This window comes from Xylaria bambusicola (genome assembly GCF_022495145.1).
Source record: "Xylaria bambusicola strain CBS 139988 unplaced genomic scaffold F5B22scaffold_54, whole genome shotgun sequence".
NCBI lineage: Eukaryota > Fungi > Ascomycota > Sordariomycetes > Xylariales > Xylariaceae > Xylaria > Xylaria bambusicola.
Window position 1 is genome coordinate 140,412 of NW_025953607.1, and position 25,051 is coordinate 165,462.

General features: G+C 49.9%; 8 protein-coding genes across 8 annotated transcripts; 4 read left to right on the top strand and 4 right to left on the bottom strand.

Annotated features, from left to right (window-relative positions):
* Window positions 1–527: 527 nt before the first annotated feature.
* F5B22DRAFT_439647 (fungal-specific transcription factor domain-containing protein) lies at window positions 528–3,311 on the bottom strand. Its single transcript, XM_047971845.1, has one exon. It carries the CDS (start codon window positions 3,090–3,092, stop codon window positions 738–740), a length of 2,355 nt encoding a protein of 784 aa, XP_047826916.1. The 5' UTR covers window positions 3,093–3,311; the 3' UTR covers window positions 528–737.
* A 120-nt stretch (window positions 3,312–3,431) lies between these two features.
* Window positions 3,432–6,745, top strand: F5B22DRAFT_622836 (type I 3-dehydroquinase-domain-containing protein). The gene has a single exon (XM_047975998.1). The coding sequence runs from the start codon at window positions 4,034–4,036 to the stop codon at window positions 6,698–6,700; it is 2,667 nt and encodes an 888-aa protein (XP_047826917.1). The 5' UTR covers window positions 3,432–4,033; the 3' UTR covers window positions 6,701–6,745.
* A 176-nt stretch (window positions 6,746–6,921) lies between these two features.
* Window positions 6,922–8,663, bottom strand: F5B22DRAFT_622838 (WD repeat domain-containing protein jip5). The gene is made up of 2 exons (XM_047975999.1): window positions 8,255–8,663; window positions 6,922–8,174 (listed from the first exon to the last, which is right to left on the bottom strand). The coding sequence occupies exons 1-2, from the start codon at window positions 8,511–8,513 to the stop codon at window positions 7,114–7,116; spliced, it is 1,320 nt and encodes a 439-aa protein (XP_047826918.1). The 5' UTR covers window positions 8,514–8,663; the 3' UTR covers window positions 6,922–7,113.
* Window positions 8,664–9,350: 687 nt separating this feature from the next.
* On the top strand, window positions 9,351–11,007 carry F5B22DRAFT_622840 (glycoside hydrolase family 18 protein). Its single transcript, XM_047976000.1, has 4 exons — window positions 9,351–9,663; window positions 9,722–10,011; window positions 10,074–10,101; window positions 10,168–11,007. Exons 1-4 carry the CDS (start codon window positions 9,566–9,568, stop codon window positions 10,925–10,927), a joined length of 1,176 nt encoding a protein of 391 aa, XP_047826919.1. The 5' UTR covers window positions 9,351–9,565; the 3' UTR covers window positions 10,928–11,007.
* On the bottom strand, window positions 10,892–12,533 carry F5B22DRAFT_439845 (PLC-like phosphodiesterase). Its single transcript, XM_047971849.1, has one exon. The coding sequence runs from the start codon at window positions 12,335–12,337 to the stop codon at window positions 11,078–11,080; it is 1,260 nt and encodes a 419-aa protein (XP_047826920.1). The 5' UTR covers window positions 12,338–12,533; the 3' UTR covers window positions 10,892–11,077.
* A 775-nt stretch (window positions 12,534–13,308) lies between these two features.
* F5B22DRAFT_639065 (kinase-like domain-containing protein) lies at window positions 13,309–14,441 on the top strand (the record flags this gene model as incomplete). The annotated part of the gene is made up of 5 exons (XM_047977676.1): window positions 13,309–13,427; window positions 13,474–13,562; window positions 13,602–13,748; window positions 13,810–14,018; window positions 14,070–14,441. 5 exons carry the CDS (start codon window positions 13,309–13,311, stop codon window positions 14,439–14,441), a joined length of 936 nt encoding a protein of 311 aa, XP_047826921.1.
* Window positions 14,442–16,002: 1,561 nt separating this feature from the next.
* F5B22DRAFT_439757 (membrane-associating domain-containing protein) lies at window positions 16,003–17,274 on the top strand. Its single transcript, XM_047971848.1, has 2 exons — window positions 16,003–16,438; window positions 16,503–17,274. Exons 1-2 carry the CDS (start codon window positions 16,360–16,362, stop codon window positions 16,898–16,900), a joined length of 477 nt encoding a protein of 158 aa, XP_047826922.1. The 5' UTR covers window positions 16,003–16,359; the 3' UTR covers window positions 16,901–17,274.
* A 1-nt stretch (window position 17,275) lies between these two features.
* F5B22DRAFT_439728 (Oxidoreductase, molybdopterin-binding domain-containing protein) lies at window positions 17,276–20,417 on the bottom strand. Its single transcript, XM_047971847.1, has 3 exons — window positions 20,328–20,417; window positions 18,774–20,270; window positions 17,276–18,645 (listed from the first exon to the last, which is right to left on the bottom strand). Exons 2-3 carry the CDS (start codon window positions 19,884–19,886, stop codon window positions 17,893–17,895), a joined length of 1,866 nt encoding a protein of 621 aa, XP_047826923.1. The 5' UTR covers window positions 19,887–20,270; window positions 20,328–20,417; the 3' UTR covers window positions 17,276–17,892.
* Between the last annotated feature and the right edge of the window lie 4,634 nt (window positions 20,418–25,051).

Below are 25,051 nucleotides of genomic sequence, written 5' to 3' on the forward strand. Positions count from 1 at the left end.
GCCGCGGTTAACCGCAGCAGAGGTGCTCCTGATACTGTACAGCGGCGACGTTCGCTGGGGTAGACGTCATGAGTAAGGTTCATCCGCTCGCCAAGCTAGATTGTACCAGGGGGAAAGTGTTCAGCCGGGGATCGGTCCCATGCATCCCCGGCCGGGGTTTGCCGTCTTCAACACTGTCAATCTTTCCGCTTCGGCATGCAATTTCGCGACGGGGATCTACTTGGTATTGTGCTGTTTGCAGCTCTTTCTATATATTTAACGCATTGCTGCATCCCTCTTCGGTCTGTTATACGCGTTCGCGCCCGCTCATCAACTGATTACATAGGTACCTATGCTAACTGAGAAAGTGAGGCCGACCGGGCCATTTATGAAATTACATGTAGGCCTGCCAATCGTACTGTGGAACTATTGGATGTGTTTAGCTTAGAGCGGACAAGCTGAAGATTCACCGCCAGCTGAATCTAAACCCTTGTGGCTGGCAAATGAAGCCCAGATAGCGTAGTTCGGGCTTGCGCATGACTGATTGGTGTAGTGTATGTATGCTGTTTGCTGGATCTCGTCCTCGTAGGGCCTATCATTTCATCATGTTTTCGATCAACTCTAAATGGCCATGTAGAGTGCCATTACAGAGCTCTGACAGAGCACCTACACGGCGTGACGTTTGACACTGCGCCGATCGCTTAAAGCCGATGCAATGCATTGTATCGAACCAATTTCGCCCTGATATTTTTCTTGTCTCAAGTGAAGCCCATAAATTCATGAGAGAACACGTCAGCGAAGTTAGTGCCCGGTCTTAGCCCCAAATTTGCCATAAATTGGGTTTCCGACTCTGGCATGCTAGTACGTTCAATCGACGCAATGTCGTCCAGAATAGTATCGTAATCAAGTGCCGGACTATCGAAGCTTGGCCGCCCAGTTTCTTGAGGATGTATTGACGGGGATATCGTGAGTGTGTCTACGTTCTCAAACTCCCCAAGAACATTTGAGTGCCCATTCAGCTGAAGCGCTTTAGTGTCAGATGGTTGGTGGTGGTGGGCGGTAAGCCCTATCATTTTTGCGGCGGGGTCTTGTGGGTATAGCATGCCCAAATTCGTAGATCCGTGATTAATATTGGCGTTTGGATGGTATGAAGTAGTAGTCGACGAAGGCGGCCGATGCGATTCTACGCTACGAACAACTCCAAAGGCCGTGTTTGGTTGTTGCGGGTAATGCGCAGGGTGAACATCCTCAGCCCCAGTGCCTATTTCATAACTCCGGGATGATTTTGTCCACACTGCTTCGATTGCTGTCTTAGTTTGTTTCCACCGACATCTCTCATCCCTCGTAAGAGAGTCATTTTGTGTTTGCTGGTCAACCAGTCTCATGAATACAGGGAGCAGGGGAGACAGTCCGCATATGCCGAAGCTGTTTATGTACTCCTCGGTGCAACTTAGAACTGAGCGGTGCAAGAAGGGGGACCTTTGACACATGCTTGCTGTGTATAGATATGGTATACGCAATATGTGAACAGATGGAAGCTGATTCGTCACGTACTCGCCAGTGAAAATGTAGCTCGAGAAGACTGTTTGTGCGCCACATTGGCTGACTGCATTGTGTAGTGTGTGCAGTAATGCGTCTCCGAATTGCATGGAGTTTCTGTGCTCATCCCAGAGCTGACGTGAAAGAACGAGGTGAATTCTATGAAGGATGGCGAATGAGCTAATTGAATGGGATGGTGTTCGTGATAGCCGCGGATCCCGTTTCGCAGGGCCAAAATCAGGACAAGGCATCCAAGGCTGCCATTCGTCCAGATCGTTATCAAGATGAGGCAGATTTATATGAGCCATACCAGATCTGAGATGCGGTACAAGACCTAGGCGCGCTGAAAGAAGGGTATCTAAGATGAAGCATCCCATGTAGGTGTGGGTATATTGTTTGTGTCGTGTTGAGGCTAAGTTCTCGTGCAGTCTTAAGGAGAGGGCGACTCGACTTGCAACTCCTATCAACAGCCACGCACAATTGATATCATCGCAGGCCATGTTTACGAGAGTAAGTAATAGGAGCGCATTGATATGGCGAATTTCAAAATCCCCATCCTCGAGAGGTATAAGACTGCGAGCTATACGATAAATCTCTTTGGGTTTTAAGTGGCCGGGATTTGCTAATGCCTCTCGGGCGTTTTCTTTACTTCTGCTAGCGGCCTCTTGATAAGATGTGAGCGCCAACGCAGCCCAGAGTTCAGCATGTCCGGCAGAGCCCGCAGTATCGCAGGTAACATGTAGTCCGTCTTCTGGGTAAGAGTACCCTGTCTTCAAAAGCGCGTGCTTTTCGAGTATTGGAAACCAAATGTGGGTATATGAGAAGTATATATCAAGAAGACGCCAGTGGTTGGAAGGAAGGGTAAAGGTGTTCGGTGGAGGTCGCGGCCGGGAAGGGGTTGGAACATTTGATAGACTTTTAAAGTTATTTGTTTCGTTAGATTTCGGTGTGGTAAGATCTTCGCGCCATTGTGGCCTCTGTTGGGGCCTTTCCGTTGACTCGCCATCCATCTTCGAATGGACGAGTGGTTCCAGAATCCCAGGAGTGGATTTTGTGTCTTGTGTTTCCTTTTCTGGCCCTTCTTCATCGGAATCTTCACCGGGAGTTGACCCATTCACAGGTCCAATACACGCTGCATCCCCCGACAGCACGCGCTCGATTTCTGCATGGACGGTGCTCTTGCGCCATCGACGATGAAGTCGAGTCCCGGTCGAGGTATCCTTCCCGGCTAGCAACAGTCGCCCCTGGCCACCTTCGTGTGTGAGGAGGCTGTGAAGCGCCTTTTCTGATTCAGGCATCTTGTCGAATATCCAGCCGAGGGCCATCTCCAAAGTTCTGATATACCCGGTCTGGACCCCACGCTTCTTCTTGGGCTCTTCCCAGCTGCATTGCCGATTCTGTGAAGCACACGGAAAGCAAAGGGGTTGAATGCCGTCGCATTTCTCACGCGCAGCTCTACATTGATCGCATGCTCGAGAAACGCGCTGTCGCTTGGGGACGGGCTCGGCTGCTAGCCGTTCTGCGGTACTTTTACTCCTGGTCTCCTCGGTACCATTTTGACGTTTTCCACCCATGTCTCCCGCGGGTCGGGTTGTGGTGCCTCATGTGTCGTCGTCTTGTCAGGACCCGGCACGAAACATGCGTTCTCATCTTCCAAGCATACAATGTATAGGCCAGGTTCTGACGCTCTATGCAGATGCAATGCGCTCGTCAAAACTCACTCACTGGTTCGACTGGCTCTTCACCCCAGTCCCAGAGTAGATTTCCCCGACGCTACTATGTGGAGGTCGAGTGTCACAACAGTTTGCCAATTGGCTTCAGACGTGCTCGGTGGGGAAATCTGGGGAACCCCGAGGTGCGGAGGAGTTCTTGGCCGCCACATACATTGGATAAACACTTATCCACGGCAGATCTAGGGCGTAACGTCGTATTTTTCTTTTACTCTTGCTCCTCGTCCTTGTTCATCCCCCTTCTGCTAAGGAGATATTCCTCGGCCTCTCGCGTCATTTCTTGCCATTAGGGCCATACTAGCATGCTCCTTCACCATTTTGTCAGCAGCATAACCCCTCTCCCAGTGGCTAGTGGAACAAGCCTCGGTCGGCCAGCAGGATCGAGATAAGAGTCCCTACGGCAGACTGATTAGTCTCCTCACAACTCATTCCCTAAAACCGAATTATTGCTGTCTGAGCTCGGAGTGACAGCCGCGGCGTAGAGTTGACGTGAAGAGCCATTCCGCCACCTGCTGGCAACTAGGCTGCACCCACTAATTGTACTAGCGAGAATAGAAAATATCTACCTCCAGCAACCCTAATCATCCCATCTGACCAATCTGCTGCATTTGACCATTGCGGTCTCAAAGGTAGTGCTTTAGGTATGGTCCTGCTGATCATCAACCGTCGGTTTCCATTTATACTGTCTCAACAGGAGCGTAGGACGCTGGTTGCACACAACAAGCGATAGAATTATGGGGTTACGATAACAAGCGCTTTTAATCTAATTGTTTGAGGGGGAAGAAATGGCATATACCGTTGTAGCTGGGGTGAAGAGGAGATACGTATCTACCCCAACTCATGACGAACGACAGCCGTCTTCAATATACGCCGAGCTCGATTACCTACAACGACCAAGCCAACACGATGTGTCGCCTCAGGAAAGCCGTCGTGGGATGAGCCTGCCAAGCACAACGAGAAACACACCCCCAAGATCCAGTCTAGAGGCTTCCTTCGAGCCAGATGCATCCATCGTGCTTGTTGGCATACGCGGCTCAGGGAAGTCCACTCTAGCGATCATTGCCTCGACAGCAATGAAACGCAGGGTCGTGGATCTAGATGTAACCTTCAAAGAGACGACAGGACTTTCAGCAGTCGCGTACAAGAAGGAACATGGCCTAATTGAGTGTCGGCGGCGGCAGTACAGCGTACTAGAGACGGTTTTAGCAAGCCACCAACGAGACTGTATCATTGTGTTCTCGTGGATGGAGCCTGGTCTCCATGCGCCGCTTGAGAAGTTCTCCGCTTCTCATCCTATCATTCACATCGCCAGGGATCCAGAGGCTATACAACAATATCTCAGACTAGCCGATGAGACCAAAATCCGAGAGTTGATGAAATACACGGCCTCGGCATTCCGTGCTGTGGCCAACTTCGAGTTCTTTAATGTTTCCGAGAGATACCCAAAGTCGAATGGTTCGGGAGAGCCATTGGTGCGCGGAGACGGTTCAGCAACTCCTCCTCCCTATCTCACTTTGAAAAGAGCCGAGAGGCATTTCCTGAAGTTCCTCTCCCTCATCATGCCATCAAGGTCCATCCCGTTCATTGAATCCGCATTTCCACTCGCCGCGGTCCCCACAGAGACTAGGGAATTCACATACGCCGTGTCTGTGCCTTTATCGAGGTTACTAGCAGATGAATGGGAAACGAAAGACATCGAAACTGGTGCCGATGCTATCGAGATCGTTATAGATGATGTTTTCGCGAGGAATGAGGAACCATGCCATAGCAATAGCCAACTAAGTTCGGAGCGGCTTAGTCAAATAAGCAAGGCTGTTGGCTCAGTAAGGAGAAACGTGGTTATCCCTATTATCTATCACGTACCATGGCCGACCGCTCATTCCATTGACGACACCCAACGAGCTGCATACGTAGAGCACGTTCAACACGGTTTGTTGCTCTGCGCGGAATACATCACTGTAGACTTGAGACTGGACGATCGAACGCTCCGCCGTATCACAGAATGGAGAAAGACTTCAAAGATCATCGGCTCTGTCCAGTTTGAGTCTTCATCCCACTCGCCGTCCTGGGCTGATCCGACGTGGATGTCGTATTATCACAGAGCCCAGTCATTTTCTTGTGATCTTGCCAAGTTCACCCGCCCAGCCTTCTCTATAGAGGACAATTTCGAAATCAACATGTTTCGCTCCGCTGTAGCCAGCACTGGACAATTACAAACTCCCCTGATAGCATACAACACAGGCGCGAAGGGTAGGCATTCCGCATGCTTAAACAAAGTCCTGACATCAGTCCTCCCGGAATCCGTAACTGGATGTAACCCCCAGGAAAGCCATGAATACCCGGGTATAATAGTGCCTTCTATATCTTGCCGACAAGCCACTTTGGCCTTGCAAGCATGCTTTGCCACTGACGATGCGTTGAAGCTATACGTGGTTGGTGCCAATTGCCAGCACAGTCTTTCGCCTGCCATGCACAATACCGCCATACAAGCTCTCGGCACAGGCCATGTCTACAGGCCCTACTCTACTAACTCCTTGAGCGACATTCGCGATTTGATACATGATCCTTCCTTCGCCGGGGCTTCTGTCGGTCTCCCCTTCAAAGTCGAAGTCATCAGTCTCACCCACTCTCTCAGTAACCATGCCAAGGCAATCGGCGCTGTCAATACCTTGATCCCAATCCGCCAGCTGAATCCCGACGGGAGCATACCGGAAGATGCGATCCTGTCAAATACACGCAAGAGTGCGGGCCCTGTTCTCGCGCTATACGGGGAGAACACCGACTGGATCGGCATTCGGGCATGTATACGCAGGGGTCTTTCTCCCGCGAACGCCGTCCGCTCGAACACAGCCGGCCTCGTCATCGGCGCCGGCGGCATGGCTCGCGCAGCCGTGTACTCGATGCTGCAACTAGGCGTGCAGAACATCGTCGTCTACAACCGGTCTCCGGAGAACACCCAAAAGCTCGTGTCTCATTTCGAACGGCTGCTCTCCAGGAACGACATACCGCTGCTCAGTAAAGTCGACGACGGCAAGACGAATTTCCATATCCTCCGCAGCCGCGACGAGCCCTGGCCCGCGCACCTACGGCAGCCCACCATCGTAGTGTCCTGCATCCCCGCTCAACAGACCGGGAACGACCCGCCTCCGAACTTCACGCTCCCCGAGGCCTGGATGGGGAGTCCCACGGGCGGCGTGGTAGTGGACTTCTCATACAAGATCCTGAACACGCCCATCATCCTCCAGACGCGGGCGGAGGCGCATCGCGGATGGGTGGTCATGGACAGCTTGGATTTGCTACCTGAGCAGGGCTTCGCGCAGTTTGAGTTGTTTACGGGGAGGAGGGCGCCGAGACGGTTGATGCGGGCCGAAGTACTCAAATCCTCTCCTGCTGAAGAACGGAACTATCCACTTCAGCCTCGACTGGATATTATCACGCACCAGGAGCCGTAGATCAAGCAATTTAAGCTTACAATATAGTGAATGTCACTTCTGTAATTTTGTCTTCTATCTGTGACTGTGTTCGTTTTTTGACTCCCTTGTTTTTATTCTCATCTCAGGAACGGATTAGATCGTAGCAACCCAGCCTCATCTCAGACGGGACACTGGCCAGGTAATCAGGTAACAAGAGTCTCTTCACATCATTACACCCTAGATGTCAAAGCATAATAGTCTGCAAGGGGAAACCGTTCGAATTGTCAAAACGACTAAATCATAAATTGCGGCTTATATGTATACATAGAATAACCTAGTTACGTTCCTTTTTTTCATTGTTTAGCTACTATGGTAAGCTGGGTATCATGAAGAGAGAAGAAATATAACCCCAATCCCCCACCATCCGATGATTCCTTTTGAATACACGTGTCTTAATCCAAGCCCTTGAATTTGAGGATTCCGTGAGCACCGTGCGGGCCGAGATCGACCTTTCCGCCTTTACCCTTCTTCCGCTTCTTCTTTCGTCTTCCCTCATCGTCACTATCTGAATCGTCCGAGTCCAAGCCCTTTTTCGCCTGACGCTTACCATTGCTCTTTCCGGCGTCACTTGATGCGTCCGAGTCGTCGTCGTCATCATCATCATCATCATCATCATCATCATCACTGTCGTCATCAATGTCTTCGTCGCTATCGTCGTCGTTTGATCCAGACGCTGCTGACTCCTCCCAGACTTTGACTGTCTGGCCGCCGCCACTTATCATACGGCCTTGACAATCGAATCCAAGGGCTACTACAGCCTCGAGATCGTCGTGTCGTAACGAGGTTTCTACTTCTCGCTTGGTCAAGTTGACAATGCGCAAGCCTCCGTCGCCCAGACCAACTGCCACCTTTTTGTCTCGAGTGAGATCCTCGGGGATCTGGACAATGCAGTCGAGACTCTCGCCGCCTCCTCTGGCTGAGTCCACGATAACCCGATCGAATTGGTCATCCCAAGCACCCTTATCCCACAAAGTCAAGACGCCGGATCCCGTCCCGACCGCCACGACGCCGTTATCTCTGTTCTTCTTAGGTCCCATACCCGCGATGAAGGTGGAGCAAAGTAATTCGTCCTCTTGATCTTCGCTGCGCACAAGCACGCCGCGACGGAGATCGGTAACTGCCAGGGTGGTCCCACCAGTCGAGATCCATTGCTTACTGAAGCCGCTGGTGCTTTCCGCCGAGGGAGGAAGCGGGGTAAGGCTGGAGACGAAGTCGTCGTGGGGGAAGTGGCTTTGCTGGGGCTTCGAGGCAGCCAGGGCACCGTCGCGCAAGTCTAAAAGGTGCAGAACTCCGGAGTCGCATGCGAGGAGGAGGGTTTGTGGGGATAAGGCGGAGAGAAGAGTGGGAGAGTCGGGGATGGACTTCGTAGTTGGCACGGCTATCTTGGAAATGACTTGGCCGGTGGCGGGAGAGAAGTGCTTGATGAGAGAGTCGGTGCCTGCCGAGTAGAGAGCTGTCATAGGTGCAGTATTAGCCTTCCATTACCCCTCAGCAGACTATACATCTACCGGGCAAGTAGAATTTCAAACTCACAAGAACCATCATGGTTAAAGACTAGTGAACGACAGCTTCCCTTGTGTCTCCGGGTTCGCCAAGCCGTGTCAATCATGCCCTTCCCGTCGGAGAGAATGCTCGTATCTGCATCATCCTCGTCCGATTTTTCTGTGGTGGGAAGACGGAAACACTGTACGTGACCAGTCGCAAGCCCGACTCCGAGAAGAGGCTCGGTAGGATGCAGAGCTTGGGTGAAGAGCTCAGCGCTCAGCGGGAGTGTGCACAGATTCTCAAACATGGCGCCAGTGTCTGTCTGTCTGTCTTTTCAGACAGATAATCTGCAAATCAATAAATCAAATCGAGGTACTCGTCAGCAATTGTAAAGATTTTAAGGATAACGCATCTCCCACTTGACCTGGCCACCCCAATAACCTATATAAAACCCCATTATTTCAATCTTTAATAACTTTACGAATATTAATCGTACGATTTAATATTTAGCACCGTTAAATCCGTTAATTAAAGGGGAATCCAGCGGTATTTTTTACTATTTTTTACAAAATTTATTAAGCGAGATATTAAGCAATACGCTAAAGGGGCGCTAAGCAAGGATTAATTTAGCGCTTACTTTAGCGTATTGCTTAATAACTCCGCGAATATAAGTCGTAAAAGTTAGTAAAGGGTACCGTTAAATAGCTCTTTTTATTACGAATCTAATGGTATATTTTATTATTTTATACGATTAGTATTCATAGAGTTATTAAATTATCACGTGATTAGCGCACCGACGTTATTTGTATGGGCTATGGGGGTGGCCAGGTCAATTGGGTGGCCAGGTCAAGTGGGAGATGCGTTACCGTATTCCCATAGCTCAATTGGTTAGAATGCGTGATCTAACTAAGTACTGAGAAATGGGTTCGCTTTGCTTTTTTTTTTCTGCTTCGGCTTCTACCGACTGCGTGACAAGGATGCAGGTACATGTGGACCACTCTGAGCAGTGATTGGACCCTCTATCAATGCACTAACCCGCAGTGTGACCTCCACTATCGCGTAGCTGCATAGGGGCCTACAAAGTATTGGGCAGGTACCAGGCAGGTACACTTGGGGTAGGTATGTAGGAGGTTGAGCCCTTGAAGTCCAATACTACATAACTAAGTAGCAAATAAAATAGTTACCCTCTAGAATCTTGACAAAATTCTATGTGGCGGGACCTTTTTATTGATCTTCTTATTGCGAAGGAGGAAATGAAGTAAGGAGGAATAATAGGTAACGTCAAGGTAGACACCACACCTTTGAGCGATCTACCAGTACACAGGGCAGGGGCTGGTAAACCCCAAGGCGACGACAGCAATGATGATGCTCACTTGGCGACGGCTGGTCCTGTTCCCATTATTCATCATGGCGGCGACTTCAGCGACTACTCTACGGAACATCATGTATCTCACAGGGTATACTATTCCTCCATCTCTCACATCACACTACTAGCCGACTAACATGACCTCGCAGACAACACCCAGTTATCCCAGAAGATGTCTCTCTCAGAAGCCCCATCACACACGTTGCTCTGGCATTCATGAATTCAAACACCTTCAACCGAGAAGAGGAAAATTCCTCATGGCCGATCTTCATGTCCGTGGAAGAGGCCCGTGCCAAGTTTGAACCCGGGACGAAGATCATGGTCGCTATCGGCGGCTGGGGCGATACAGCTGGTTTCGATACAGCAGCTCGCACAGAGGAAAGCCGGGCTAGATTTGCGCGCAACGTAGCCTCCATGGTCCGCGATACAGGTGCTGACGGTGAGTCTGGCTCCAAGTCCGCCACACGGTGATGAGAAGAGTCCTGGCTGACCAACTACTAGGCGTCGACATCGACTGGGAGTATCCAGGGTAAGTCCTCAGCCCCTCGCCATGTGAACTCCTCGTAAAAACAAAAAAAAAAATAACATTACCCAGCGGCAACGGCGAAGATTACAAACAAATCCCCAACTCGGAGAAAGCATGGGAAATCACCGCCTACCCCCTCTTACTCGCCGCGATCAGGGCAGCCCTCGGCCCGGACAAGCTCATATCAGCCGCAGTACCGGGTATACCGCGGGACATGCTCGCCTTCACATCAGACACGCTCCCACAAATCATGCAATCTCTAGACTTTCTCAACGTGATGACCTACGACCTGATGAACCGCCGGGACACCGTGACGAAGCACCACACCGGCGTCCGCGCCAGTCTGGCCTCGCTAAACGTATACATGTCCTCCGGCGCGCCTCCCGAGAACCTCAATCTCGGTTTCGCCTTCTACGTGAAATACTTCCGCACAGAAGGTTCCAACTCCTGCATGGCGAACCCCATCGGGTGCCCCACAGGATTAATGGAAGATCCCGCGACGGGCGCGGATCTCGGGAAGACAGGGGGTTTCTCGTACCACGACGATATCCCGCACGACGAGATCTGGCGCTCGTACGAGAACGCGGTATCCGAGGGCCGGTATGACGAGGAGGGCGGCGGGTACTGGTATTACGACGCGGACCAGGCTCTTTGGTGGACCTTCGATACCCCCGATGCCATCGCGCGGAAATTCCCGCTCGTTGTACAGGAGAAGAATCTCGGGGGCGTGTTTGCGTGGGGTCTGGGCGAGGACGCGCCTGCGTTCAAGCATCTGAGTGCTCTCAATGACGGCGTTAAACGGCTCGCTAAAGTGAAAGATGAGCTGTGAATCCTCCGCTCACATAATCTCTATAGCGCAATGGGAAATTCTCGATTGATTTATTCTTATAAGCTCAATGCTACATTACACATGCTGGCTAATTCTATTCGTCTAATTCATGATGTAAGTGCTATATACTATACGATTTTTTCTTTGAATTTAGAAAAGCCCCATGCAATTGGCGTAAAACGTCACCGTAGCCGACCAATCCGAGAAGATGCCCTTCACGCCAACCTCTCGCGCAAGGACATCCACGAGCTTGTACATATCGCCGTCTTTCCGCGTGCCGTTCGTAATCGAGAAGTAGTAGTAATCGTCCCTCGCGACGGCCTGGGCAAGCGGGCCGGACCGCTCCAGCGACCACGTGATGATGTCGAGCCCGAGCTCCTTGGCCTTGGTCGCATACCCCGAGGGCACGTACTCGCCGTCAGCATCCACGGAAACAAGGTACGGCAAGGGGGGCGCGACGATGTTCACCCCGGCGTCCTTGTAAAACGTCAGGTTCGCAGCGGCTTGCTCGACGGTCGAGGCCGGCGGGTCGCCGCTCTCGTCGAGCAGGATGGCCTGCTTCCCGAACTCGGGCGCGTGTTCCAGCCAGTACGCCACGTCCTCGAAGACGAAGCTCTGCAGCCAGACGCGCGAGGGGTCGATGCCCGCCTCGACGAACTCGTCGACGACCTGCTGCTCGTACATCTGCGTCGTGTAGTTGCCCTGGAACGGCATCGGCACGCGCGGCTGCTTCAGCTCCGTCGTGAACTGGAGCCCCTGCGCGTCGACGTAGCGGATGAACTCCTTGTGCGAGAGCACCGTGGCGCAAGTCGAGTATAGATCCGTGCGCCAGTTGGGCGTTCCGTGGAGGAAGTCCTCGGGCGTCGTGGCCGACGCGTTGAAGCCGTCCATCTTGCCGCACAGAGACTTGAATTCGGCGAGGGTGATGTCGCTGGTGCAGCACTTGGCTGTGGCTGCCTTGCCGTCGGTCGCGGGTTCGAAGGGCGTCGTACACTTGGCGCCGAGAGGAGTTGCGACGATATTGGTGGTGGTGTGCAGATCGCATTGGTCGTGGCGGCAGACGAGCTCGCGGTCGCTGGTAAATGCTACATCGCACTCTTGAATGCCCGCGCCCATTCGGGTACCAGCTACTAGAGACTGCATCGTCTCCTCGGGGAATTGCAGACAGCCACCACCGCGGTGTCCGATGCTGAAGGGGGTGGTGTGTACCTTCTTCTCCAGGCACGAAGCGAGCTTGTCTTTCAACGGGCCCTCGTCCATGTCATTGACGAGATACTCTGGCCGAGGGCCGAGTTCGACACGACGGCTAGAGTGCCCCTTGTCTGGGCAGCGCTTCGTAGGGACCGCAGACACGCCCGAGGCGGCAGCGGCAAGGAGGCCGGCAACGACAGTGGAGGTGGTGAAATGCATCGTGGCTCAGACGTGTTTCTACGATGAACGAACGGGCACTCGTCACCTCGACTCAGGGAATGGCATGTCTGCCCAGCTCACCAGGGCCGGGAGAGTACGATCTTTTATGACGAGCAGCGGGTTCACGGCACGACCGCGGGATCGCGCGTCCTGACCGTGTAGTAAATCATTCTAACAAGAGCCACAAGCTGATCTCTCGAGCCACGGACCAATGGCAGGCGGTATCCAGCAACATGTTCGCGCCAACATTCAGCGGGGAATGCATTTGAGTCCCCAAATCAAAGTCGCAACTGCTACATTGGGAGCTTTAGGGCCGGCTCGGCAGGGCTAGAGATGAGCTTCGGATCATGCCCAGAGCGGCCAGCATCATGGACAGTGGAGAGGAGCGAGATTAGACGCAGCCGTTCCTATCCACATGGTCTCCGAGCACCTGGCTTCGCGAACGCATATGGCCAGGCGAGAAAGATGCGAGAACGTGGCTCTCCAACGATTGACGATTGAGATGCTCCCGCGGAAGCACGTGGCAGCCACCCTCGTTGTGTAAGCCTTGGCCCCAGCCTTTTCGTTCTCCGATCCCCATCATACCGTCGCATCGGATCACCATTATCGCACGTCCCATCCTTCAGCTTCTGTTTAGCTGGGTGCATTGCTACTGTCTCCCTTCTCATCGAAGAAAAAATATGGTTCGTTCTATCTATTTATCAACCACCCTCTTGGAGATACCTAGAGGTCAGTGGTTTACATTTGGGATTCTGGCTCAATGAAGATTCCATGCTTAGGAGAACTAGAACCAAAAGGGCCGAACCCCGGATCATACCTAGTAGTACGCGTTAAAGTTCTCACAAACATAAAATGAAGATAACCTGAACTACCACTCAATCATCTACTCAACCCATCCTTATTCGATGAATTTCAGACACCTCTCTCGTTTCTTACCTTTTAGCCAGATGACCTGTCGTACAGGCTGTAGAATGGCGTCTACTATTGTGGGTGATTCCGGTCGCGTTTACGTCAAAAGCGACGTGCTCCAGCGCAATCGCGAGAATGACAATCTCAGCATCTTCAAAGCTGAGTATGTCTTAAACTCCGTGTGCTATTCTCCTATTTCGTCGAATTATCTAAATTATATTATTCAGGTCAGAGAACCAGTCTTTTGCCGTCAAGCGCGTGTCTAGGCCATTCTATAATATGTCGGTTCGCCTTGCGACCGAATTTGCGGGCTCCCGTCGACTTCGAATGCACGTCGATTGCAATCAAAAGGAAGGCGTTCTTATCTATCCTTATTATACAACTACCCTATTGTCCTTAATTCAGGACAAACCGGACTTTTCCCCAACTCAACGATATAAAATTCTACGATATACAGCAGAAGCTATAGCAGAGCTTCATAATAAAAACTGGATCCATATTGGTAAGTTCTTTAAATTTTGTAACATGCTATAAACCTAAATAGCTAATAAATATATCTATAGATATTAAGCCAGACAATATCTTGGTTAATTTGACTTGCGATAACGTTACCAACGTAGCGCTAGGTGATTTTGACATTGCTTGCAAGCTAGAGGATGGACATGTCTTCCAGACGCCTCACGCAATAGGGAATGCGATGTGGCGAAGCCCAGAGGGGCAGACTGGAACGGGTGTGAGTAAGGCATCGGACATGTTCTCATTTGGGCTCGTGGTAGGCTTTTTTATAGCTAACGTGACAAAGCCCCGCTAACTCGGTCTATAGTGCATATTCACTCTGGGTGGTGGACCCTTCTTGCTTATAGAAAATTACGAAGAGCTTGTAAAGCATAACATTAGGCCAGAACAAGAAATCCTAACTCGACATTTCTCGATGTTTGGGCCTGTACCCGAAGGACTCCTCAAGCAAGTTACCAACGAAAACTGGCGTCGCGCTCTAGAGATAGGAGCAAGAGCGGGCGAGGAAGTGGTAAAGCAAAACCCTTTGATAAGGTTCTCCGCGTGGGGCGTGGATCTTGGGCCTGAGGCATATGATATGATATCTGGAGTAACAAATCTAGACCCAGCTGCTAGAACGAAGATAGACCGAGTATTGAGCCATCGCGTGTGGCAGGAGGAGGTTGATGAGTCTATCTAAATGTTTATTCTTGTTTGCTATAAGTTTAGAAGCTAAGGGAAATCATATAGCCACGCCTCCAAGTCAGGTCCATATTACAACCATATCCTTGAGCCGTCCACCCTTCGCGATCCGCTATTGACGAGTCGCAGTCGCGTGCAACATATGAAGAACCTGCCTAACTGTACGCACGCTAGTAAAGCTGAGCTCTAGCGCCAGGCCATCTAGCTAGGATAATAAATTGCAAGGATAAGAGCTGTAGCAGGATTACTTGACAAGTTGTGATAAGATATGGGCTTGAAATACCGGTACTACCAACCTAGTTCTTCAATTATATCCCACTGCTGAAATCTGCAACGTCTCCTCGGTCGTACAGCCGATCCATTTCTGTTAAGATGGATTCTTCTCGCTTGCACCAACGTGTGATAAAAGTGACACTCACTCCTGTTCTTCGATAGACGCTGCTTGTAAGTTTCTCGAGCAAGCGAACTGTTTATTCATATCATACCCCTGGAGGGGGTTCTCTTCCGTAAGTAGACCGAAAGAGCAACAGAGACAGATCGCATGAGATAACAGACACACCTGGAGAAGTAGTACGCATCTGCTTACATGCTTCTGTACGATGATAAGGTGAAAATATCAAAAAGAAGTAGGCCGGCACATGACTGTTGACTATCGAGTAACTAGCATCACTTCAAAAGAGTTGCATAATACATGTCTTGCACGAAGAGGATCATTCTTTTTCTCTCAACTGCTCCTAGTTATTTTAAGATAGTTAGGTAAAGTACGTACTATAAGTAAGGTGAATAACCAAGCTGCAGAATGGGCCAATCTTATGGCCTCTTGTGGTTGCTGCTGTGGGCCATATCAAAGCCATAAGTAGACTATTTACTATGCCGCTCGCTATGTCGTCATAAGTATGCCACGATCCAGAACACTGCGCTAATCATCGGCACATCCATCCCGTCCAGACCCGTCTCCAGCGCCTACTTACAGCATCTCCCCACCTCCTTCCCTTCACCGAGTTGCGTATTCGCAATCGCTTCAAAATTATATGAAATTCCGACCTGTTCGAAAAACTTGCAGAGAAGCAAAAGACTGACTGTATCTATTCTTTGTTCAGTATGCTCGCTGCTTCCGAACAACATAGCCACAAGAGCTAGTCAAAACAATTAGGCACCAGTTGTAAGAATTTGTAGTGATTAGCATGAATCCGAATGCGTATTATGCTTGGTAAGGGCCTCTCCACGTCATCGTATATTATGTATTATGACGGGGTATCATTATTCGCTGTCCTTCAACACCACAGCCAGCAACACACCCACACAGCCCTTCTCTGCCCTTCCAAGTTTTTTTAGACATGCATGGCTGAGCAGGGTCTACACACCGTAGGAAGCATGTAGAACAAATCAGGTGAGCCCCCTTTCCATCTAGCCCAGACAGACCCAGACAACGTCCACCACGAGCCGAATCCCGATGCGAAATCCCAGATCGTTTCTACAGGGTTCTGCCAGCCGGAAGAGAGAGTCTGAGAGAGCGTGGGCAGCGCCGACCGTACTCGGCTCTAGCTTAGCGTCTGTCTGGCGTGTCATTGTCACAAAGGTCCCTATGACGAACCCTTGTCATGACATAACCCCGCCGCCTGTCCAGTCCGTTCCTTCAAGGTCCGGTGGGAAGTATATCATGCCAGTCTTTGTCCGCCTCTGATCTTGTCAGTCCATCTCTCCCGGCTCCTTTGTCCAACTGCCACGGAAACGAATGAACACCATCGCAGCATCGTGAAAAGAATATACACGAGCCCGACTACATCTAATATCTCACCGTTGTCGACAAGCGCCTAGACGTAGAGTTCACGACTCAAAGTGAATATAATCATACGAGGATTGTGAAAAGGCAGATTCAACTGTGAAAGGGAGAAAAAATAAAACTCGATATCAAAATGGCTTTCGGATTCGCGCCCATAGTCCACATCGTGGCCGCCGTCTTCTCCATCATCGAGCTCGGTTTGACCGCATACTGTACGTCATCCGCCTCCAACACACCCCAAGCATTCATAAGCACTCACTAACCATCCACAAACAGGGGCCAGTCTCTACCACTGGGGTTACACCAATTACTCACCGTCATCCGTGAACTTCATGGTCTTCAACTCCGTATGGTCGCTCCTGGTGCTCGCCTACATCGGGCTCGTGCCCCTCTACATGACCTCGGTATTCCACCGTCTCGCCGCTCTCGCGCTCAACGTCATTACCGCCATCTTCTGGTTCGCGGGCGCCATCGCTGTCGCCGTCGGTTTCGGCGGGCCTTATGATTGCCGCGGGAACACGGGCTGCCAGGTCGCCGAGGCCGCTATCGCGTTTGGATTCTTCCTGTGGGCCATTTTCACATTCCTCGCTGTCGTCGATGCCATTGAGAGTCTTCGCCGCCGCGGACACCACGTCGAAACGAAGCAGCAGACGAATGCGTACCCCGGCGCTTGAACCAATACACCACTCGGCTTGTTGGAAGAGAGAGAAAACACCACAATTTGTAATAAAAATAATTAATTCAACATATTGCACTACGATGGGGTGAGATGAGATTCGTATACTCATCACACACTGACATACCCACCCGATCACTTTCCTCTGGCGTTCAGGCGATAATAGGATAGGTCCCGCAGTCGGATTTGGAAACAATACCCCCTGACTTTCCTCATCTTTAGCTTTCCTTACGAGTTATGGGTTTACGTTCAATATAGGTGGTTATGAAGAAGGAGAGAAGGCGAGCAAGGCGATGTGACTGTATTTGTAATAGGAAGTAATCAAAATACATCAATTAATTAATATCATATTCTATTTATCGTATTTATTAATGACATATTGTGAGAGTATGATTTCATTAACATCTACTTACGCACACGCCTATTCTATGTCATTGCCTAGGTTCAGCTGGATATGGACAAGGTTGATGATGTCGGGTGATGGATGCTAATCGAGTTGGGGCCTCTTACTAGATCGTTCAGACGATAATGAAACTGGAACTTCCTGAGTTGTTAGGTTAGGTAGGTATCGAGTGAACATGAGAAACCCTGAAATAAGTACTCATGCCAGTAAGAAAGCGCAGAGGCAGATAACCCAATGCTCAATTATCGCCAGAGTAGGATTTCATAACGATCATATATATATATATATATCCCCATGACCACACCTATCCTATACCTAATATATTATAAACCCCCTATCCGCCCTGAAAGGCACGACCGTCCAAACTCCCAGCTTGAGCTTCCTTTACACCAACAACGTAAACGAATTGGTATCAATCTAATTATAATCTAAATTAGCATTTCTTAACGAACCGTTCCAGCGTAAGCCCAAAAAAGAAACAAAAAAAGAGAAAAGAGAAAACAAATCGTAATTCTCGCTTTATAAACCCCTCATAACACAACTCACTCCCACTAAAACCCAACCCTTCAAGCATTCCTTCCCGCCGTCTACTTATTCCCCTTCTCACCCCAGCAATCCCCCGTCTTGCAATCGAAATCAACCCGATGCCACGCCGTGGCGAGGTTGCCGCGGAGGTTATATATGCTCTTGTGCGTCTCGGGCTGGGTATTATACGCGTCGTCCGTGGCCTTGACGACGAAGGTCGTCTTCGCCTCGCCGTTAGCATCATCTTGGACAGCGGGCAGCACGCCCTCGTATCGCCAGCGCTTCCAGCACCACGACTGCGACCCCCGTTCTTGCACCGTGTCGTCGATGAGCGTCGCCTGGTCCCAGTTCGCGCCGCCGTCGAGACTCACGTCCACGCGCTGGATCTCGCGCCCGCCGCCTGAGTACGCGTATCCTTCGATCTGGACCACGCGGCCGCTCGCCGTTGTCCGCGGCGCGGGTTTCGGGGCCTTGGTCTCTGGTGGGGAGGAGGGCTCTTGGGGCTTTAACCTCGTTCGCGTGATGGCGCTCGTGATGGGCATGACTTGGATCGATTTGTACTTGTCCCAGTCTTGCTTCGTCTCGTTCGGGCCGAAGCATTTGTAGTCGCGCCGCTGCCATGTCGTGCTGCTCTCTTCGTCGCTGACGACGATCTTGTTCACCCATTTCACGGCTCGCGCCGCCACGTGGCCTGGGACGATCACTCGGACGGGAAAGCCGTGGTCGCGGGGGAGGGGTTGGTCGTTCATCTTGAAGGCGAGGAGTACGTCGCCGCGGGGATCGATCGCTGATTCGATGGGGATGCTTGCGCCGTACTATTTGCATAGTAGAGTTAGTGATTGCCAGAAGTAGGACGTTATAGCACATGTCTGGGGGGTATAAAGCGGTTACGAGGTCTGAAGTCTGTCTAAGGAGTTTAAAGAAGTGATGCTGGGGGACTCACTGCTTCCAGACCAGAAAACTGAACATGCCGAGCGTCCTCGCCAGGGTCAGCCAGCGAGAGGCCGGCATCAGCTAGGACATCTCGAAGTCGCACACCCTCCCACTTCGCACAGCTGATAGCTCCAACCGTCCATTGAAGCCCATTCGTCTTCTTGGCATATTTCGTCATATCATTGCGCCGATTGCCAGAACACTGCAGAACAGAGGTGATGGCGTGCTGTTTAAACCTTGCCTTCAGCTCTCCGACACTGTAGACTCGTACCTCACCATCAGGCAGCTCAACCGCGATACCGTGGTTATCAGCTTCCGTCTCGTCGATAACGGGAACCCACATGTGATTCCGGACATAGAAGGTCTCATTAGGCGTCAAAAAGGACTCAGCGAGCTCATCCCCAGGCGTCTCGGCATTGCACGGTTTCTTCGTTATGCAGCGTAACCTCGTGTCCCGTTCCGGATCAGATACAAAGGGGTCTTCGATGGCGTCTTGCAGCGGCCTCCCGTTTTCCAGATCGTCTGAATGCACCTTGCCGACCACGTACTGCTCTAAAATGTCCCGGACGTATTGTGACTTGTGAATGGCGAATATATCCCAGTAAGGCTCGATGCAACCGCCAGCAGCGCGTAGAATCACCTCGCCACCTGGGTGGGCGGCAACCCAGTCCGTGATATCGTACACTTTATCCCCATAGATGACCCACGGCCGCTCGGATTTGGGACCATGTTCTTTTACCTCGGACAGTCGATATCTCGGTAATCCGTCGTCACTGTCGCCGTCGATCGGAGCTTGTGCAGAGGGAGAAGCTGGGACGTCTGTCGGAAGCTCAATTGACGCAGGGGATACGGGCTGGAATACAGAGAGCAGAGTGAGCAAGCCTAGGCCAGTGCTGGCGGCAAGGAGAGAGAGCTGTTGGATACGAGGTTTGGGAGTAGGCTTCGGTTTTGGAGTGGCTCGAGGGGTAGATTGTCGGAAAGCAGTTTGGAAAGAAAAGGATCTCAAAATGCTTTTCTGTAGGTTAGGCGTCTCGAAGGTCTGCCAGACTCGATTGCGTTGACATCTTGGCACGGCTCTACAGAGCTCTTGACCGAGTCGTCGGCAGACAGGGGCTGCTGACATTGTCGAAAACACGGGGGTTCCAGATTATATCTCAAATAAGGCGAGTTGATACATGCTCGCTGACGTCGTATGTCACACCTCGTTAGGTAGCCAATTGACAACTGAAGCTCGAGGTGGACGAGGAAGGATACGAGCAATCAATTAGCACAAGGAAGGGAAGATAAAATGTCAACGGCGGCTAGAAGCGGATGGAAGTCAATGACCTAAAGGATTGTCGATACTGGTCACCTGTTGATCCTAACCTAACTGTACCGATGAATTAAAAGCAATGTGATACGTAATGAAGTACATGTCAATAATACCTACCTACCACAGGTCCTGTTATGTATGTAGGTTTACAGGGCCAGCCAGGAAGAAGAAGTTATAAGTAAGGGGAATGGAGAGCTTGCGAGCCAGTAAGCCAACCCAGCCCAGTAAGCGGAGCTCGAACAACATTATCACCTTGCATAAAATCGCCGATATTCAATAAATGTGGTTCACTTTCATAGAAATCATTTCCGTCCGTGAAAAAAAATAGATAATGCAATCAGCTGACGAGGATTGAATGACCATGCAATGATAAGAATAGAAAGGATCCGACCTCGGAATCCTTTTCAGCTTATCAAGGCAAATACCGACACTCAGGTGACACTATCATGCATGCCCCGGATTCCCAGCCGGAGCCGCCTAGACCGCTATTCCCAAGCCAGCCTAGGCTGGCGCCCAGTGGACGGATATGCCACTGAAGGCCCCTAAATGTGCTGTAGATGTACCTAACCTACGGTACCTAACCTAAGGCAGAGACGACAGGCACTTACCTGGATCCACCCACTTACACCGCTCCGTCTTCTGAAGACTATAACTCATGTAAGGCAAGCTCGGCAAGTAAGGTAAAAGACCTTTACTTTCGTTGACTCGTTTCTGACAGGTCAATTGGCCTGTACAAGATCATAGACATTCAACCAAGTATGTAGGTGGTGGCAGGTACGGGCTGGGCTGTGAGTCGCTTGTGTCCGTCCCGGATACCGGAACATGCCGGCAAAAGAACCCCGAGTTGGCGTCATATTCTCACCTCCGAACAGCGATGAACAACCATGTCCACCGCTGGAACGACACATATGTGCTATAGCCGTCAAGACCGGGATCGCGAAGTCCGAAATAGCGGTATATGTTGCCGAACTACTGCCATAGGTATCCTGATATCATCGTGTAGTGTAGTGTACAGTAGGCTGGTCGAGGGCTTGGGATTCGGGACACCTTTGACTTACAGTAGTTTGACATGTAGGTACCTACGTATGCCCAGTCCGAAGCCCTCCCGACTGCAGGGCTGGCCTAGGTCTAGTAAATCCGCATATCTCAAAGACCGATGGGCTGTAAGCCTACGATAGAAGACCATACAAGTATCAAATACCAAAATATAAAACGAAAATAGTGAATACAACACAGCTTCCAGGTATGAACAGGTTTCTTTCATTAAAATGACTTATTCAACGCTCATAGATATATATTAGTGCCATGAGACCATGGACGTAGACTTAACATGCACTGCATTTTTGGCTCCGAAGCAGACATCACTATTGTATTACCTGCATGCCCTACTACTACCTGACCTTATTAGGACGAAGAAATCCTCCTAAGAGCTAAAATTGCAGTGCAGGTGGCAACTACCATGTTTATTGCACGAGTTGACTATAGATAACTTCAACTACAGGCGCTGCTTGTAGTCTTTTCGAGATGAAGTTTTGCCCCTGAGTGTATCCAGCGTAGAACCTCATAACAAATCTATACAATATTCCCGTAGATGCGTCTCTAGCTGAATAGTATGCTGTATTATCAATCACACTTGTACACGCCTGCAACAATACTGTCGCTTATACATGTTGAACCATTAGCAACTTACATGAGTTCTTGTTAACTGAGGAATGCTAGCCGGTTCATCAGATCTCATCATTGTTTATAACTAAACCACTAACACATAAACTTCTCGCTAAGCTTCCACAGTTTCTCAGCTAGTGCAGGATTCTTAGCATAGTTCACCTGCTTAACTATATGGTTCTCTATCAGATACACGGGCGCTTGAGTATGAATGCTTAGATCGATGGCAGCGGTAAGAAGTGTAGCCCCAATATATTCATAAGTTTTGAACCTAGCTCTCATCGAACACAAACTCGCGCCCGGTGCTACATTTCGCAATTGCAGCTAATTATGTTATTGCAGTCTTCAAGACATAGATAAACGCCGAGTCTTGTCTTGAGATTGGAATCGGGGTGGACTGCGAATGAGATAACACCTCACCCCTGGAGCCTCTTGGTCCAGCCAGAGGTGAATAGGCTTCGTTATTTTGGACTGGCTGTCCGCTGTCCACAAGTCATACCGTTTGCCCTGAGAGTTCTAGTCCCCGAAGCCTAGGGGGCTCATGTATTATCCATGATGGGAGAGAGATGTTCGCATCACGCACTCTATACGGGTTAGCTTTTGCCGCTACTATCAGTGCAGGCGCGAGTCAATTATTGAATAGGAATGTTCCAACGGGATTTCTATATAGTTGCATCTCGATTCCATGCTTGATGCTCATGTTGCCAATGCCGTCGATCAAGATATCTGCCTGTGACTCTGATAGGTTCAGAACCTCCCGAGCGGCGCACCGTATCGAGTCATGGTCTGAGGGATGAACTTGGACAAATGAAACCTTAATGGTAGTATCGCGGATCAAGCACAGCATGAGCTCTCTTTCGCTGTAGTCGCGATAGAATGAGAACATAGCTGGGTGAGGCTCAAGCCAGGATTGTGACTATTATCGAGCTGCCAATACTTGCCAAAGACGCCGAATGTACTCTTGCTGACACCCTAGAATCAACCGAATCACCTCGTTAATGATGGTATGATAAGCTATTAGTTGGCTCCCCACTGCGAAATGGGCACTAGCAAACACAAGCGAAAAGCCGTGTCCTGAACTCCATGTTATCCGTGAACCCGAAAGTCAAATCAACCGACAGTTCTTAGTGTTTGCCCAATTGTAGACGTGACAACAGTAAGAGAGGCAGACATTGTCGCAAGCTCTATTCTCAGTATCGTTGCCTCGAACTATCACTCTATTACCAAAGTCAACTTTTTCATAGGCTGGTTGCGTGCCTTCCACTTTCCAGTTGTAATACGATAGCTATGAGCCAACATAGACCACTAAGGGCATAACTCCTCAAAAGATATGAAAGACGTCTTTCTATATTATTGCCTGATGTATTTTACATCAACAATTAGACTAATTCCCAAGCTTCGACCATGCATGCACCTGTTGACAAACGCATGTAAAGCTTGTGTTGCGCAGAGTGTGTAAACTACCCATTAAGTCCTATCAGTCTAATCTTCTACAGAACACTTCTCCATCATCGCAATCTGTAACAAGTTTGATCATAAGTGATGGAAATAATATGACCTCATAGCGAAATGTGCTCCAACACTACACCCTTCATAGTTACCTTCATATGAAGAATTGTGTATCCAATGATGATGATGAGGTGTTTAAAATATCACCACTATCAAACTTGATACAAAAGGGAACCTCTAACACCTAACAGTAGATTTGGAGAAGTGGGACAGGATGAGAAGGTTGCAAGTGTTACACGCATACACGCTGTACTAGCTGAATATGCAGTTCGCCTTGCGCTCCCGCCGTAAGGAAGGCCATTGCAGGCTGCTCATGGTCGTCAAATATATGCAGGCAAGATTGGAAAGTGAGGTTATACAGACTTCGCTTCATGAAACAAGCCAATGAGACCTAGGTGGTCAGGGCTGGAAGACCTGTTGTATATAGAGTCAAGTCAAGCCACCAAGGCCAAGAATAAATTGGTTGGTCAAGGACTCATGCAGCTCTCATTGATCATCATATTGTGAATAGTCTCGAGTTCCAAGCGCGGATCTCTGCTCTCCTTATACTTAGCTACCGCGTGAGGCGTTTGGTACTTTCTTTCGCCTCCTAAGAAAGTCACCACAAATCTTTGAGATGCGGAATAAAAATAATATATGTTTGAAGCGACAGGTCCACCGAGTTAGATAACGAGCATAGGCTATAGGTGTAACAAGAGCTTTCTACACTTTTTTACCTGTCCTAATGATTGTCTTGGCAGAACTCAGGGAGTAAGAATGAGTTTAGGATTGCATAGGGGCAGTCTTTGCCTGTCGTAAGGTGCTTGAACATGGTTCTGATTGGTAACGATTATCTGTTTTGGTATGTGAGGTTCATATGGCTCATTCAGGCGCCGTCTAGTTGCAGGCCTACTAGATCTATGTATAGATTCGTATTCGTGTTCTTAACCTATGAGATCTGCCAATGTGCGTTATGAGAACGAGGGCTGAGCAGCCTCACTCTGAACATTGTAAAACCACATTGATATTCTACAAGATTAGGGCGCTGTGCTAGTCCGCAGATTGAATCAATCGTTTTCACTCTTAATACCTAGATAACGCCAAAATAGTGGTATTGAGGGGTTTCACAAATAGAGGGATAAGTAATCATGGTATCTAGGTCTAAGTGCGTTGTTGAATCTGACTTATTGCATTGCATTATCTAGCTCCAGTGTTCGAAGCTGACTCTGTTTCGCATAGGTCATGCTGGGATGATGTGCGATATCACGTGTTTATAGAGACTATTGTCTTGAGTGTGTCCCACTATGCCGAGGCGCCCAATTACACGAAGCCTCAATGTTATCAAGCCGAGTTTAGTTCATCTAATCTTTTCTATCAACAGCATCGAGCCATTTGTACGTTATTGCCCCAGCTTTTATCTTCAACCCCGTGGGCTTGTTCCACATCAATGCGACCTACTCTATGGATTCTCCACTTCCCCAACACCAACTTGTACATGTATAGGGATGTGCCATGTTGAAATCAGTCTTGGTTAATGCCAATTTGGTCTAGATTCTTTATCGTATCACTCTGGCTCTACGCTCGGGTCCGATTCTTTATCGTAGGCTGGAATTTGCCCGCTCATACAGATGCCTACATGTACGTGTAAGCCTAATTTTCAAGCTACCAGTCCAAAGCTAGCCCGATCACGCTGCCCACCCAGAACGCATGATGGCGGACGGCCTGATTCTAAAACTAGTTTCATATTTCACGATTACTTGCGTCTTCGGCTACACGGCATGTCAAGCGCGCTCGAGTTATGTCTGTCCAAGCTAAAATTAGTA